Raw genomic sequence first — 17,313 nt, 5'->3', positions numbered from 1 at the left:
GCGACAGCCCAGAAACCTGACTGATGGGTGGGCCAAAATCCCTCCTGCAGTCTGTGCAAACCTAATAAAAAACTACAGGAAATGTTTGACCTCTATAATTACAAAGAAAGGCTACTATACCAAATATTAACATTTGTTTTCTTAGATGTTCAAATACTTATTTGATACTGTATCACACAAATAAATTGTTAAAAAATCAGACATAGTAATTTCTGGATTTTTCTTTTTAGAATATCTTTCTCACAGTGGACATGCACCTAGGATGAAGATTTCAGACCCCTCCATGATTTCTAGAGCGAGAACTTGCACAATAGCAGTGTGTTCAAATACTTATTTTCTTCACTGTATATGCATGGCACACAACCAGAGATGGTGTTAAGTATGATTGGTATGTATGGCAGTTTGACACCTGTTAAAGACTGCTTGTGTTTAAGAGGCACCATACAATTGGTTGTGGAACGGTTATGAATTATAATCCGCATTTGGCTTGTTTTTAAGTTGTGCTCATCAGAGCATTGAAAAAGTATTTTAGTAGTCGTTAGTGCGTTTTAGCAAGTAATTAACACTAATAATTCTGTATCGTACCTTCAACTAACTGCCTGCCATTGACAACGATCGACGTCCAATTCATTTAAACTCTATAGACTGGCTGTGAATGCTAATTTTTGAATGCCAGTGGCGGTGCTAGACGTCTAATCTGTTTTGACTAAGAAGGCTGGCAGCGAAGGATCGCTGCAAGCCTCTCCCAGTTAAAATATATTAGACGTCGATTACAGACAATGGCAGCAAATGAGTTAAACAAGTAACTATAAGGGTTGAGGAAACATATAGTAGGCAAGCTATGTTGTGAAATATATACAGTGTGGGTCATTTCAGTAATGATGGATGATATGCGGAGCATACCAAGACATTTTGTGACTTGCACTAATGCCGAATTCTTTTCTTCACACCCAGACTGATGGCTTGTAGTGACACTGGTTGGGCAGCTTTTCTCAACCCTGCCCTAAAAGGCAAAGCGGAAAGCTTTCCTATTAATTTTTTGCTTCACAAAACATTCTTACTGTCCAAAATGTGTTCTGTGATCTCTCTAGTCACGACAAGTCATTCAAGCTTAGGTCTTACAAGACAAAAAGCAGATGTATACATACCATCCGTGTAGTTGTGTTTTTTCCCCCCATTCTGAAACTCCTGTTTTGCTACCAGTATTGTATTCAGTGGAATCATACATGTTGGAAGAGTTGCCATGATGGACATAAAATTGTGAGCTAAATGCTAGCAACTAAATAAAAATTTTAAAAAGCTAGGAAAATCCCCAATCCGATCACATGGTCAAATACGGGTCCGAGCATGTAATTTCACATAAGATCAGAATCAAAGAAGAGAAAGATTGCGGTATAAAATTTGCCTGGCACGGCCAGACTGTTCTCCCTGTATTTTTCAAACACGGTAATAATAGTCTGGTATCCACCTCCTTAACTCATTTGCTCCCAAAAACGTATAAATACGTTGTATTTTTAGTTGTTTCAGTGTCCCAAAGACATATTTATACGTCTTTTACGTTTTTGTTTTTTTTTGCCCAAAAAGACATCTCTGGGTTGGGATTCAATTAAGCTCCAAAGCACACAGCTGAAAATCCATTTTAAAGCAATAAAACTGGCCACTGGAGGGCAGTAGCGCATCTGGTAAGACCTGCAACCCTATTCAACGGCAACGAGAGGCCAAGCCGCAAAGCCGATGCGCTGGCGGAAGACGACCGAATGGATGCCAGGCGGCGGACACCGAGCAGATCAACCTGTAGGACGCCCGGGATGCAAGGCGCTGGACGACCGAGCAGAACGGCCGGGACCACTAGATGCCGTTGAGCCCGTGCTGCTCGCGAGCAGAGACCACAGAAACTAAGAAAAAAATTCATCTTTATGAGACAGGCGCCGATGAGGGCCACAACAGCGTCATCTCTCAGTTAGTTATGTGTGAATAAATTGTTACTTTGCTATTATAAGCTCTATTTGTCTTGTTGTTTATGTTATTTTGTAAAACGAAAACATTAATCAGATGTTTGGGATGTAACTAAAGCAAAAAATAGCTGTGTTAAAGTCAAAGTTATGTTTGAAATGTATGCGATTACGAAAAGCTCAATTTCTCTGTTTTTTCAGCAGAAGTTGGAAAACTGCTCAAACTAAGCTATTTTCTAATGCTGATTTAGAAAGATATTAACTAACTTTTTTTCCTGCTGAAAAAAGAGAGTCTCATCTTTCTTTTCGTGGGTTCCATGTTTATATAGCAATCGAACAATTTTCTGTGGGCCTTGCAAAATCAGTCAAAATCCAGTAAAACGGCCGGGAGCGAAGGGGGTTACACCGGTGAAAATATCGTAATTTCCCGAATATAAGGTGCACCTGTGTATAATGTGCACCCCGAATTTACTTGTAAAATAAAGGGGAAATTATTGTACCCGTTTATAACACGCACCCTAATTTTGGCACCAATAAATAGAAGAATACAAGAAAACAGAGCTCGTGTAGATACAGAAATGTCATTTTACTGACTGGTGAAACACGGCACAGGCATAGCACATTGGTAGTTCAAAACATTACCATAAACTGACAATATTTACGGTAATAATATGATTTGACAACTTCTCCAACTTACCAGAATCTAGGCGAAAACAAAACAGATGTGACTTTTCTTTCAAAGGCTGCTGTATAAATGTATCTTCCATGGATTGATACGATAAAATGAAAGTGAGAACGTAAGTCGGAAATCCGTTAGAGCTCATCGCTGTCAACACGACAGTAACAATAGCTAGGGATGGGAATTGATAGGATTTTTACGATTCCGATTCCATTATCGATATTGCTTAACGATTCGATTCTTTATCGATTCTCTTATCGATTCTAATTTGGGGAAAAAGAACAAACGTTTTGATTGGCATCGAGTTTGTTTAATCAGAAGTCACAACCTTACAAACTCACAACGAGATCAAAAGAGGCCCAAAGCCTCAATGTTAACTGTGGCAATAAGTGGCAAATACACAAGAATGTGTGACATTTTACTGAAACATTTATCTAATAGAAATAAAAAATATTGGTATATATTGGCAGATAGGTTTTTGTTCTGCCTTTGGCAATATGTGTTAAAGCAGGGGTCCCCAAACTTTTTCCAGAAAAAGTGTGACGATTGCAGAAGTGCATAAATGTAAAAAATTATTGTTTTTCAGAAAGCCACAATCAAATAACCCTTTCTGGATTCTTTATAATAATAATAATAATTAATAATAAAAACACGATTAATTAAATAGATAATAACCAAATAACCCTCTCTGAATTCTTCAAGGAAAAGGCCAGAAAATAAATAACACGATTGAGAAAAAAAATTCAAAATGGTCGGACCAAATGTGGAGGCGGGCCGTATTTGGGCCGCGGGCCGCAGTTTGGGGACCGCTGGGTTAACGGGTATTATTTTACCATTACATTGAATTGCATGCCTTTTAGTTTTTGTGGCGCTTACACGCTCAAGTGGGGGCGCCCTTGCGCTTCCTCACGCATGAACGCGCTCACGTGAAGAAGAGCGCGCATACACCCAAAGAAGAAAGTGCGTGAGCGAGTTAGTGAGAGAGGGAAACACTTCTACGAGCCTACGTTCTTTGTTAATGTTAATATCTACAGAGGCAACGCCTGCATGTATCATCTTTTGTGTTGTTGTTGTTGTGTTTCCACTCGCGATCGGACACTTAAATACAGTTGTGTAGTGGTTTGAACGATGTGCTAATGCTAGCGAACGAATGCTAACCATACTGTTATTAGCAGCTAATCATCGCTGATTTACGTTGATGCAAACCTGTTTGTTATTGGGGACGAAATAGATTTGTTTCATTTCTATTCTTAGTTTCACTCTTCAAGTGATGGTTGAATAAAGTCAGCAAATTATACCAACGTCTTCTGCATCGTCATTTGGGAGTTTAGCTAGCTGTATAGCCGGGACTTTTTTTTCTTTTTTTATAGCCAGGACTGAGCCTTAGCCTCTCTGTGAGGACAGCACAGTCGTATTCCCTCCCGATGCAGTTATCTCCACCTTGCAATGACCGCAAGTCGCTTTGTTGGAATTTTTCCTCGTGAAGTGAAGACACACTTTCGAGCGTTTGAACCTACGTGCTGTCATTGTTATGTTTATGGCTGCAATGCTCGTGCTTACCCGTCGTAACCTTTCATTTTCACACTCTTTCCTGGTGAAGTGTAGTCAAACTTTGGAGCGAGTGGTTCTTGGCGCCATGCTAGTTTGATGCGTCTGGACAACAACACACGTCACGACGCAATACGCGTCTTTAGGAATCGTTAAAGGGATCGTTAAGGCTTTTTCATTGTGATGTTGAGGCCTCGAAACACTCGGAACCGGTTCCGAATTGGAATAGGATTTCGATTCCCATCCCTAATAGGAACTATTGTTATTTGGGTTTGAGTTTCCCGAGGGACAGATATAGTTGACGGACACAGGAAGTCTGTGTGCTTACGTTTGTTATGGTCCGAGTTGCGGAGCTGCAATAAACGTTGACTCAAATGAGTTCAAGAAACTAAATTCTGTGCTTTATGAAGAGTGAAAAAAGCAGAATTTAACACAGACAAAATCATTCGGCCAATTAGAGTGAAGTATTACCGAAACAAAATGGTGATGTCACGTACCGTAATGGTCGGCAACGGGTCGCCACATATGTTTCTTCAACACAACGTGGCCATGTCAATAAAAAAAAAAAAAAAATCGGTTTATATGTAATATATATATAGTTCTGTCTCCATCCATGTACCCGTTTATAATGCGCACCATGATTTCACAAGTTGATTTTGGGGGAAAAAAGTGTGCGTTATATTCGGGAAATTACGGTAGCTGGGAGTGAATGAGTTAAGCTAGCAGACTTTTGCTATGTAAGTTAGCCAGTTCCGTTTTTGTATTTAGATTTTTTTCTTTCATTTTTTTTTTTTAATACCGTTTGAGGTTCAGCTCAGGCATTTTAATTTATGTTCCTCATCAGATTACTGGAATATTCGAACTAGTTCATCGATTAATGGACTACTAAATTGATTGATAGCTACAGCCCTACTGTAGTGTTAATCAAGCTGTCTCAGCTCATCAATACAGCACTCATACTTGTCAAACCATGCCGAGAATAAAGAATATATTTCTAACTGCTTTTTTGGCCCATGTTAACAAAATGCAGTTTGTCCAGTCGCAGCCAAATGCTGATCCATGTGACATAATTACAACGGTGGAGCCAAAAGGCGGGAGTGACTGTTTACTTACAAGCGACTGCCTTAATTCACTGAAAAGACGAGCAAATAGAAAATTCAATTTGCTTAACAATAAGCCTTTTGAGCAAGGGCACAGAGAAGATGGGACGGAAACGGGTAAATGTGTGTAAGGATGTGTATACTTAGTCAATGTCTATGTGCAAAAAAATCGACTGATGAGTTTAATCAGTAAAACAGTGGGCAGTGGCTTTGTCAGCTGACTTTCAAACTGAAAGAGTCCTCTCTGTGTAGTTCCTTTTTATCATTTGAATCATGATTGAAGAAAACAAGGAGTCAATGTTGAAAGAGCAGGACAATTTGAACTCTTCCGGCATCAACTGAAAACCTTCTGATTCTGGTTAATCCTCAATTAGCCACTTTGACAGTCAAGACGACCTTAAACAGGGCAAGAGATATATCAAGGCAAGACGTTTCGGACGTGACTCTGAAGCCACCAGAAACACAAACACAAGAATGAGACTCACTATCTGACCTTCAAGGAGACAGTAAGAATGTCAAACACTGAACAAGATATGTTGCTTTCTCTGTCTCTCAGTTAACAAGAGTGAGTTTGGGCATTCCCAAAGGTGTGGGAACCACAACACATTGTGATTCACACTACACCTGATGAAATATGCTCACGGAGTGGCCACCGTAATTACATTTGCTCAGTTTTAATTACGTGAGAGGCAAACAAAGAACCAGCGCTCATAACTCAACAGGAATCCACAATCTTGGCATTAAGACATGAAATTGGACAGGTTTCACTCGCAGAGATGAAATATTATTTTAAAGTTTGCAGCGAGAAAAGCAAAAGAAAGATTGTTTTGTCTGCTTTTTTTGTCAGAAACTGTTGTTATGGTCATAAACCCTGTTTTAAAGAACAGAAAAAGCCTGATAATGTTTTCGTGTTCAGAGAAAAGAGTATAAGCTTTCTTTTAATAGCTTTTGTGCTAATATTGTGACAAAAAATATTCAGTGTGTCCTAAAGATTAATCAAAATTGCTCTATAACGGGGTTGTCGTGGGTGATTAGTTCGGAGGGCCATTATTTTTACCGACTAGTCCTGCCACCATTAATCAACTTAAAGCAACACTAAATAACTTTTCAACCCTTATAAAATATTTTCATAACATTTGAGATAAATGTCGACTGACAACTAGTTGAATGACACCTCTTTTATATCTTTAGGGGGTCTGTATCACTTTCACCGGCAGTAATTAACTTTGAGGAGGGTGGCAGGAACACTGCCACACACACACAAAAAAAATACAAATGTGCTGACTGCTTTACGGCATACGTCACTTCCCCCCTTCACAGTTCATTATAAAGACAGAAGTCATATGCTATTATTTAGCCGCAACTGGATTCATACCGTATTACTATTCATTAAAGATGCACGATAATATCAGTCACCGATAATTATCGGCTGATAATCCAGATAATAGGGGTGTAACGGTACACAAAAATCTCGGTTCAGAACATACCTCGGTTTTGAGGTCACGGTCCTGTTCATTTTCGGTACAGTAAGAAAACAAAATGCAAAATATAAATGTGCTAGTTGTTTATGACACACCTTTGTGCTTTCAACAATAGGAACATTAGCCAATACAAAGCTAGAATTCTGCTCAAAAAGTAGCGGGTATTTAAAGATAATCCAACAACAATTTGCATTTCAGACCCTGCGTATTGGTCAGCTTTCTTTCTGAAAGAAATAAGAAAAAAGAAGTCCTGTGCTAAAGAGAATGACTAAGATTTTAACATGTATTTTACAAATGAAATGCCTCAATTAATCATTTTTTTTTCTTGTGAACGGTTTTCAAAAGCTTTATTGGTGGATTTTCTCAAGTTAAAGCGCCACACAGAAATGAATAAATTTAATTGTGTAAGCAGCATCTGTGTATTATTCTTATTATTTAATTACAGGTGTTTTAGCTCATTTCAATTTATTTTATTTAAATGGGCTATTATTTATTTTATTATGTGTTTATATTTTACAAATGTAATTTCGTATTCATTTATATTGTATATTTTATGTTGTATAACTTTAGTTCCTATGTGAATATTAGTTCCTACTTGTTTTGTTGTGGCAGGAGGGTTTTGTATTGAATATGAGGCCGTGTTGGTTATTATTATAGCAGAGGAGAGAGCAGTAAATCAACAAAATAAGTCAACTGTGCCCCGATCTACCACTCAAGAGATCTGATGGACTCTATAGTTGGTTACGATTGCATATGAGTTTGAAAATCGACCTGGATCCACCGTATTTTTACACGAGTGACTTCCGGTCTGCCCGATCCTAGCTACCGGTAGTAGTATTGACACAGGAGGGTCGTGTCCCGCGTCAAATAATAAACTCTGCCGTTCTTTTCGCGTGCGTCGTGTTTAGCCGCTTCTGGGACGCGTCTAACACGCGGCCGCACTGCGACTGGTGTGCATTGGCTGATCGACTTTAACGCCCATGTTTCACCGCATTCTCGCGGCGGCCGTTGTCGCGCCGTTGACGTTTCTGGGTTATACTGTCCTACCGTGTTGGTCCTCATTATAGTAGAGAAGACTGAGTAAATATAATCTACACAAAGAAACTGTAACCCGATCGACTCACAGCCTCGAAAAGTAAGGGTTACATTACGTCGGAAACTCGTTCGGTACGCCTCCGCTACGAACTGAGCACCAAGTACCAAAACGGTTCAATACAAATACATATACCCGTACACCCTCACCAGATAATAAAAAAATTCAACCGATAATGCAATCCGATAACTATATACTTGATTTAGCCTCCAAATGTGCGGAACCGAGGAATACAGCGCGCCGCCTCCTCAAACCCTCCCCTCTCTGAAGCCCCGGAGCTGCTGCAGATTATGGTGGCTGTTACGGCTGGATTTATCGTGTGTGGAAAAAAAAAACACGCTCTCGCCATCTGAAAATCATGCACAGCAGAAGTTCCACGAGGCGGAAAGAAAGCGTCCTCATTCAACACCACTAACCCAGCAGCAATTTAAAACTGATTACAAAGATTTTTGGAACGAATACAAGGCTGCTGCTAGCGGAAATGCTAAAGCTATTGTAAACGCAAACTAAGCTAAGATATGGGGCTTATACAGAGAAGATACTGAGAAGCTGCAGCCTTCCCGGAGTCGGGTTGTTTGGGAATGCGGCCCAAAGCGGGTGGTAAATTCGCATCTAAGGCTAAACACTGGCACGAGACCGACAGTCGACAAGTAGCCGTCTTCCGACGGAGCCCGCCGCTCTGGCCAGTCCGGCAGGCCGCCAAAGGCGAAGCAGGGCCAAGCCCGATTCCCCGGTGGCGGGACCTCTAGCGAACACCCCGGTTTCTCGAGCGTTCCCCCACGGCGTGCACGACGCAAGGCGTGCGCCTCCTTCTGGAGCAGAGAGAGGCCCCGAATACGCCGCGGCGAACCGGCCGGGGAGGGTGGATTATCCAGTACGAACGTAGCCGCCGCCGCCGAGATCAGATGACAGACGCTTTTTTTTACCGACCCGAGAGCCAAAGCCCCGGATAAAAAAATAATAATGCTGTTTCTACGACCACCATTCTTCATGAAAAACATGCCAATCACATCAGTTTCACCACGGACATTTGGATAAGTGTTGTCAAGTAAGCAAGCTTAAATAATTTAAACACGCAGAAAACCACACAAGATAACTTTGTAACGCTGCCTTTATTTTCGGCCTTTTTTTGGTGGGGGGGGGGGGGGGGGGGGGGTTAAGTGTATTAATTTATTCCTTAAAATAAGGCTGTTAAGCTTCATTTTTCTTGGTTTAACTTTTTTTTAAATGTATATTTTTTTATCCACATATTTTTTTTTAATTTAAAAATCAAAATAAGACCAGCAGTAAATGTTCTTTTTATTTATTTATTTAAATATTAACAATTTTTAAAACAAGTTAGAAAAAAACTTTGAACTTTCATTAAGGACTACAGAAGTTCTATCAGAATTTTATTTTAGCGATAAACATGAAATCATTGCACACGTTTTACTTTTGTGGGCCACGCAAAACGATGCGGTGAGCCAGCTGGCCCCTGGACCAAGAGTTTGATACATGTGCTCTATTAAAAAAAATTAAAAAGCAGGCAAACAATGAGTCAACCTGATTATACCTTTGGAACTGAAAGACAAATAAAACTGTCCCATTGCTTTAAATAATCTCAATTACATCAACAAAAAACTGGTCTTTACAATGACTTGAAATTACCTGGGGGGAAAAAAACAGCGGAAAGTAAAACGCTGGCAATTCCAAAATCTATTAAATCTGTCGTAACACACACGTGAAAGAAAACATTCAAGGTACTAAATAACAAGTTGGAAGGGGACATGTGTGTATTGGTATTGTTCCCAGTAACAGGGCGCTTTCTCACACAGAGCAGTCCATTATTCTCCCTTGTGTCTGAGCGAAACCTCATGGTGTTGACGATTGATATAAAACCCTCATTCCTTTACTGGCGTTTACAACCCCAACAGGGTTCAGCTTTTTATTCACAGCCACTAAGGTCTTACCTGCAGTATTCGGTACCGTTGCTAAATGTCTGACAGGTAGCGTTGTTGATACACGGTGCGTTGTCGTCCATGCATTGAAGAGCTGCAATGAACAAAAGACAAAAGTTAGCGACAATTCAAGACCAATTGTTTAATGCAAATGAGGGGAAAATGGTGAAAAATGAAAAATGTCAATAAAAGCAGAAGTTTTTTGTGCCAATGACCCATATCGCGAAAAGATTTGGGGTAATCGGATTAGTGTTTTAGAGTAATCCCACTAACAAGCAACGCAATGTAACAATCTCATTCATGCCAGGGGTCAAGACTGGTCCTAAATGGGGGCATTTCACCTCTAAAATTTGACACAACGCAAGTACATTTTTCATCTATTTGTACCTGTGCAAGTAGGACTTTTGCATTTTTTGTTTCGAAAACATCTTTCCACCAAATTTGGCACAAAAATGGCATTTGTTCATAGATTAGCCGCAGCTGTCCTCACTGTATTATGGGAGATTTACACCGAAATATATTAACCAATAACACTTTATTTGAAAGCGGCATCAAACGACTGTCTTAAGACCAAATGAACCACCATGAAGCTTTGAACCAATTGGCTGCAAAGCTTCATTTGGCTATTACTGGTCCCCTAGGGGAGACAGTCAACCTCTGCTAACACCTGCTGTCAACAATGTTGTTGTCCAACATGCCTCCTAGCATGCATTGCAGTGCAACAGATGTAAATATCAATCAAAATTCATGTTCTTTGCTAATTATTTCTTCACTTACTCTTCCAGTTGTTTCATTATTTGCAAGTTATGGTATTTGGTAATACTTTTTTTGACAGTGACGCCATAACGCTGTCATAAGACAATTATACCGTATTGGCCCGAATACAAGAAGGCCCTGATTATAAGACGACCCCTCTTTGTAAAGACTCAAGTTTGAAAAAAAGACTTTTTGAACACCAAATTAATTTTTATACAGAAAATAATTACAGTACATCCGAAACAAATGATTATAACAAAATATTTGAGAGAAAAATCATTTTATTTTGCCTCATTCAAATCTTAATATCTGAACTAGGGCTGTCAAAATTATCGCGTTAACGAGTGGTAATTAATTTTTTTAAATTAATCCCGTTAAAATATTTGACGCAATTAACGCACAAATGCCCCGCTCAAACAGATTAAAATGAAAGCACAGAGAAAGGTGTATTTGTTGTGTTTTTCGGAGTTTTGGCTCCCTCTGCTGGTGCTTGGGTGCGACTGATTTTATAGGCTTCAGCACCCATGAGCATTGTGTAAGTAATTATTGACACCAACAATGGCGGGCTACTAGTTTATTTTTTGACTGAAAATTTTACAAATTTTATTAAAACAAAAACATGGAGAGGTTTTAATATAAAATTTCTATAACTTGTACTAACATTTATCTTTTAAGAACTACAAGTCCTTCATGTCATGTCATGTCACGACAAGTCATGGATCGCTTTAACAGAATGTTAATAATGGTAATGCCATCTTGTTGATTTATTGTTATAATAAAGAAATACAGTACTTATGTACCATATGTTGAATGTATATCTCCATCTTGTGTCTTATCTTTCCATTCCAACAATAATTTACAGAAAAATATGGCATATTTTATAGATGGTTTGAATTGCGATTAATTGCGATTAATTAATTTTTAAGGTGTAATTAACTCGATTGAAAATTTTAATCGTTTGACACCCCTAATCTGAACATTTAAATCTGTAAACTAAAGTGCAATCACATTCGTAAATGAATGGCTTCTGGTTTTTGAAATGTAAATAAACCAATCTATTGTGATTAAACAACAAAATTGCAATTACTGCATTAACCATCAAAGTGAAGTTTAACTGTAACTGTAGTCTTGAAACAAATCTGAATAAGGAAAAACATTGCAATAAAATAAAAAGCCGGATGGAAAATGAATGAATAATGCAAACTGGTTAAACTTGTGAGTAGCTGAGATCTGTCATGACAGAACATCGCTTCAAAGATATCTAGCGCCATCTAGCGTCTTGAATGGGTATAATGCCTAGACCATGAATATAAGACGACCCCCTCTTTTTCAGTCTTATTTCAATGCAAAAAATACCGTCTTATATTCGGGTCAATACGGTTAATTATGATATGACACTGTCATGAGCATTAATGAATGCTTATAACAGATAAGCGATGTCGCGATATGCAATAAGTCAGTTTATCGCACGGTAAATAAGAAAGTGGGCGGTAATTTTCACGGCTGCGATTTATCGGCGCGTAGGCACATAGATTTGTGGTTGCATGTGTTTGTGTGTGCTGAGTGCACATGGCACACGTGCGTGTTGATGCCACATGAGACTCCAGTTCATTTCACTGATGTTTATTGGTCATCAACACGCCGTACAATTAAAGTTCAGACTTACAAAATAAGGAAACACATCTGTATTAAACATTGTAAAACGTTAGCATTGCTACATTGGGGCTCATTGAAAAAAGACAATGTACTAACCACTTTAGACTGTTATAAAAAATTGTCTTCTCCAAAACGTTAAGATCTGACACTTCCAACATGAAAAATCGCTGTTCAACTGCATTTGGAAACGAAAAAAATGAAAAAAATCTATTACTGACACAACTTGCGTGACAAAAAGTGCACTTTTTCTTACAGAGTGTAAAGCTTACGGTTAGCGGTTTAGCGAACGTACTTCCGGTGAACTTTTCAAAATAAAAGCATGTCATGTTCAGCATATAAATAACAATTTCTGGAGTTAATCTCTTATACTTCACATTCTACACTAAGAATAGCTTTAAAATGACACCCTTTATGAAAAATCTGATTGGCAATGAATAATTTGGCTTCAATTTGCTAACATGTGAACTTTGCAGGACAAGACGACTGTCATTTTGGATCAAATACTGTAACACTTTTGATGGCCTAATGGGCAGTGAACAAAAATGGCATTGGGTTTCTCATCTTAATCATATTCTGCACTTAGCTAGCTTTCAAATGACTCGTTAAGCATTGTGTTTGTTTTTTTAATATGAATATTTTTAATATAGTTTGTGTTTCTTTTAAGAATAACAATTTATTGCATTTGAATGGATGATTTATTTGGGATGACATTAGTGGTTGAATTGGTTTTTAAAAAATTGGCAATAATATCGCATATCGGCAATAATTTATAAGACAATATATGGCCGACTAAAATTCGTTATCACGACAGGCCTAATAACAGATGTCATTCAGTGCTATCCGGCAAATTATTTCACTTTTAAATAGATGGAAAAGATCCAAACTGGACACAAATGGAGTTAATGACATAATTTACCAAATGACACTTAATGACATAAGCATTCAGTAATGCCCCATGATAATGTTATTTCATAATTATAAGGGTCTTATGGCAGTGTTGTGACGCCGCTTTTAAATAAAGTGTTACCTATTAACACAAATAAATCACCAAACAAGCCCCAGGAGTCAAAATGAAGGACAAAAAGTAGCGGCTTATAGTCCGCAAATTATGGTAAATGTTTTTGTGGCTGACAAACTTCTACTCCACACTTAAGCCTGATTGTTGGCAGCAATGCGCAAATAAGTTGCTAACGCATTGCATTTTTAGTAAAAATGAGTGGCAATCAAAATATTGACAGAGTTCCTCCAGCTCATTGAAAGTTAAATTCAAGACTTATTAATGTTCTTTGAGACTAACTTGACAACAAACCAAAATTGTGGGCGGAGGCGGGCAAAACAGGACGTCAAGTAGTGTGATCTAGTCGTTGCTAAAAGTCACACCCAATCAATCGTATGACGTCCGACAAGTGGAGGAACATAAACAACAGAGCATGGGGAAGTGATATCACTTGATTTATCTGTATTATTCCTACCACAAAATAAACATTTCTTGCAATTGACCTGCCCAGTCAAAATTCTTTGTTGAATTTAATCAATTTGACAGCAGCATTGCTGAGCTACACTTGAGTGAAAAGCACGAGCTGGGTGCATATCACTCTCAGAAATCCCAGATGGGACGAGTTTTAAAAGTATTAGTATTGATCGCATTTTGAAATTAGAGTCACAAGTAATTTTTTTATCTACTCGCACATGCGCGATAAGTAACATTAGGGCTACAGCTATCGATGAATTTACTAGTCGATTAATCGATGAACTAGTTAGTTCAAATAATCGAGTGATCGGATAAGAAACAAAAAAAAAAAAAAAAACCCTGAGCTGAGCCTCAAACGGTATAGAAAAAAAATAAATAAATAAACGAGGATTTAAGTACAACCAAAGAACAATTGGCTAACTTACATGGCAAACGTCAGCTAGCTTAAATGCTATACAATGATACTTTTTTTTTTTAAACAATGCTTTTAACAAATAGTTCAAACAGATATTCCCACAAAAAAAAAAAAAAAACACTAAATATACCTCATAGACTTCATTACCTAGTGACGTGACCAGGGCTGCAGCTATCGATTATTTTAGTAGTCGATTAATCAATGAACTAGTTAGTTCGAATAATCGAGTAATCGGATAAGGAACATAAAGATTAAAATACCTGAGATGAGCATCAAACGGTATAAAAATAAATAAATAAAGATCAATGTACAACAAAAGAACACATGGCTAACTTACATAGCAAAGGTCTAGGCTAGCTTAAATGCTATAAAACACAATTTTTTTTACAATGCTCTTAACAAATGGTTCAAACACATATTCGCACAAACATTGGCTAAATATACCTTTAAACTAAATTACGAATGCATTAAAAAAGCATTAGCTCAAACAAAAAACCAGGCTTATGTTGGTCTTAGCATGGAGCAGCTGTATTCGGCCATGTGAATGAGGCAGACTAGAGGGCAGTGTATCCACCTTAATTAATAAAACTAAATGCAAACACTTTCAAAAACAAACATTTCAACGCCACTTCACATAAACAAATACTCGAAGCAGCAAAATTTAATTTGAATCTTTTTTTCTAATTGAATACTCGAGTTAATCGATTAATCGTTGCAGCACTAGACGTGACACTTCGTCATTCTTTGCGTAACGCCTTATCAGAGGGAGCCGAGCTTCATTTAGTAATCGTCGAAGACAGCACACGCTCATGTCGGATTTAAACTTGGATTTTTGAAGAATTTTGAAAGCTGTACCGCATATAAAAGAGGAAGAATTGTCTCGGGAGTGATTTGTTCGAGGATTCAAGGTAAATATTATATTTTTCGTACCATCCATGCGTGATTGAAGTATTTATTCGCAGGAATTTTCTTCTTTGTTTACTCATGGAGGCGGCTCATTTTCGTAACTGACGAGCCTCATAGTGGGCAATATTTACGCGAAATAAATGCTACCTGCACGTTTTTATTTTTGTTTGCTTTTAACCAAGAATCAAGACTGTTTTACATCCATATCTATAAAGAATTCAGGAATTTCAGCATTTATTCACAAGAATTTTCGCCAGAAAAGCTCTGTTTACGCCAGGCAGCCGCTAGCCTCGTTCACTAACCGAGTAGCATTGTACTTCGACAATATACGTAAAATAAACGCTAGCTGCACGGTTTCTTTGCTTTTAACCAAGAATCCAGACTGTTATACGTCCATATCTATGAATAATTCGGGGATTTAAGCATTTATTCACAAGACGTTTTGCCAGAAAAGGTCTGTTTACGCCAGGCGCCCACTTGCCTCATTCGCTAACAGAGTAGCATTGTACTTCGACAATATACGTAAAATAAACGCTAATTGCACGGTTTCTTTGCTTTTAACCAAGAATCGAGACGGTTTTACGTCCATATCTATGAAGAATTTGGGGATTTAAGCATTTATTCACAAGAATTTTTGCCAGAAAAGGTCTGTTTACGCCAGGCGCCCGCTAGGCTCATTCGCTAACAGAGTAGCATTGTACTTCGACAATATACGTAAAATAAACGCTAATTGCATGGTTTCTTTGCTTTTAACCAAGAATCAAGACTGTTTTACGTCCATATCTATGAAGAATTTGGGGATTTAAGCATTTATTCACAAGAATTTTCGCCAGAAAAGCTCTGTGTACGTCAGGGGGCCGCTAGCCTCATTCACTAACAGTATATAGTGTATAATGCTTATAAAGGATTGTATATAGAATTTATTACTAATCTATTTACATATTATTTATAATTGATTCTGCATGTATTCCTCAAGTATTAAATTTCTGATGGTAAATTCAGTGATTTATTAGTTGTTGAAAACTTTCAGTACATAAAAAAAAGTTGCTATTTTGGTCATAAACTTACATGATATGTTAAATATTGCTATTGATCCTTAAAATATAGGAGAGTATCTCTGCATTTGGTGATTTTTTTGCATCTAGTGTAAAATCTGAGACTTTCATAGCCATTTTAAGTTGTGTTATACTTGTATAAAAAATTATTAATCGGGATTTTATAATGGAACGACTTCAAAATTTTTTATGCCACTGCTCATGGAGATTCATATATGGCTAAGGTAGGTGCCCGTTTTGGGGTTAGGTTGGTAGCAGCTTTGGTATTGAAAATATTAGAAGTTTTGAAAATAGGCCCCCGACGAATCGTCCCCGTTTCCCGTGTCGTGTCAATAGGTTATGAAGTCAATGTACACCTATAAACTAAATTACAAATGTATTTAAAAAACATTAGCTCAAACAAAAACTTAGCTTATGCTGGTCTTAACAGGGAGCAGCTGGATTCAGCCATGTGAAATAAGTTATGTCACATTCACTGTTGCCACAAGAGGGCAGTGTATCCACTCAAGTTAACAAAACTAAATGCAAATACTTTCAAAACAAACCATTACAACACCACTTTAATTAAACGAATACTCGAAGCAGCAAAATTTAGTTCGAAGCTTTTTTCTAATCAAATCACTGGAGTTATTTGATTAATCGTTGAAGCACTAATTAACATTGCAGGGTTCTTGTTTTTTTGCTGACAAAGTCCTTCACGGTTAAATCCACAAGTTGGTGGTGATGTAACAAGCTGTTTTGCCAAGGGAAAATACAACAGAAGAAATAGAAGATGGTTGTGGGCGAAATGACCCAGAAATGTCCCAAAATCAATTTAAAAAATGACTGAAAATCAACAACAAATGAGTTGAAATGCCCAAAAATTAAACTCATCGCTTGCCATTGACGTCCAATTCATTTGAACTGGGAGGGTGGAAGCGAATGAACGAAAGCATTGAACCTTAGCATGGAACTAGCACCGGAACCTTCATACTTGATATTTTCACCCTTCCTAAAAACCTCCTCATTGTTCGCATTTTCGGACTCCAACAGGAAACGGCTTGGATCAATTTTCATCACGCAACGTCCCCTTAACCTACACATTTGTCTTCTCTGTCCTGGCGCGAGATAAAGTAGCGCGATAGCCTTCTCCTATCTAACGCAGTAAGGTTGGCCTCAGATTAGCGAACGGTCACAGGGCTGCCGGATGGGCTGGCAGACAGAAACGGGCCTTGAGGAAAGAAAACAAAGCCCGACTATCTCCCTGCCAATGAAACACTCATAG

The 17,313-nt window shown here is 38.2% G+C and overlaps 1 protein-coding gene across 1 annotated transcript in view; it reads right to left on the bottom strand.

Annotated features, from left to right (window-relative positions):
- Positions 1-17,313, bottom strand: part of notch2 (notch receptor 2) — a 158,279-nt gene that overhangs the window by 105,301 nt on the left and 35,665 nt on the right. The window contains exon 2 of the mRNA XM_057840208.1: positions 9,803-9,884. Within this exon, the coding sequence (XP_057696191.1) occupies positions 9,803-9,884 (82 nt within the window). The remainder of the gene's footprint in view (positions 1-9,802; positions 9,885-17,313) is intronic.

This window comes from Corythoichthys intestinalis, chromosome 7 (assembly GCF_030265065.1).
Source record: "Corythoichthys intestinalis isolate RoL2023-P3 chromosome 7, ASM3026506v1, whole genome shotgun sequence".
Classification (NCBI taxonomy): domain Eukaryota; kingdom Metazoa; phylum Chordata; class Actinopteri; order Syngnathiformes; family Syngnathidae; genus Corythoichthys; species Corythoichthys intestinalis.
This window is presented reverse-complemented; position numbering and strand designations above follow the sequence as displayed.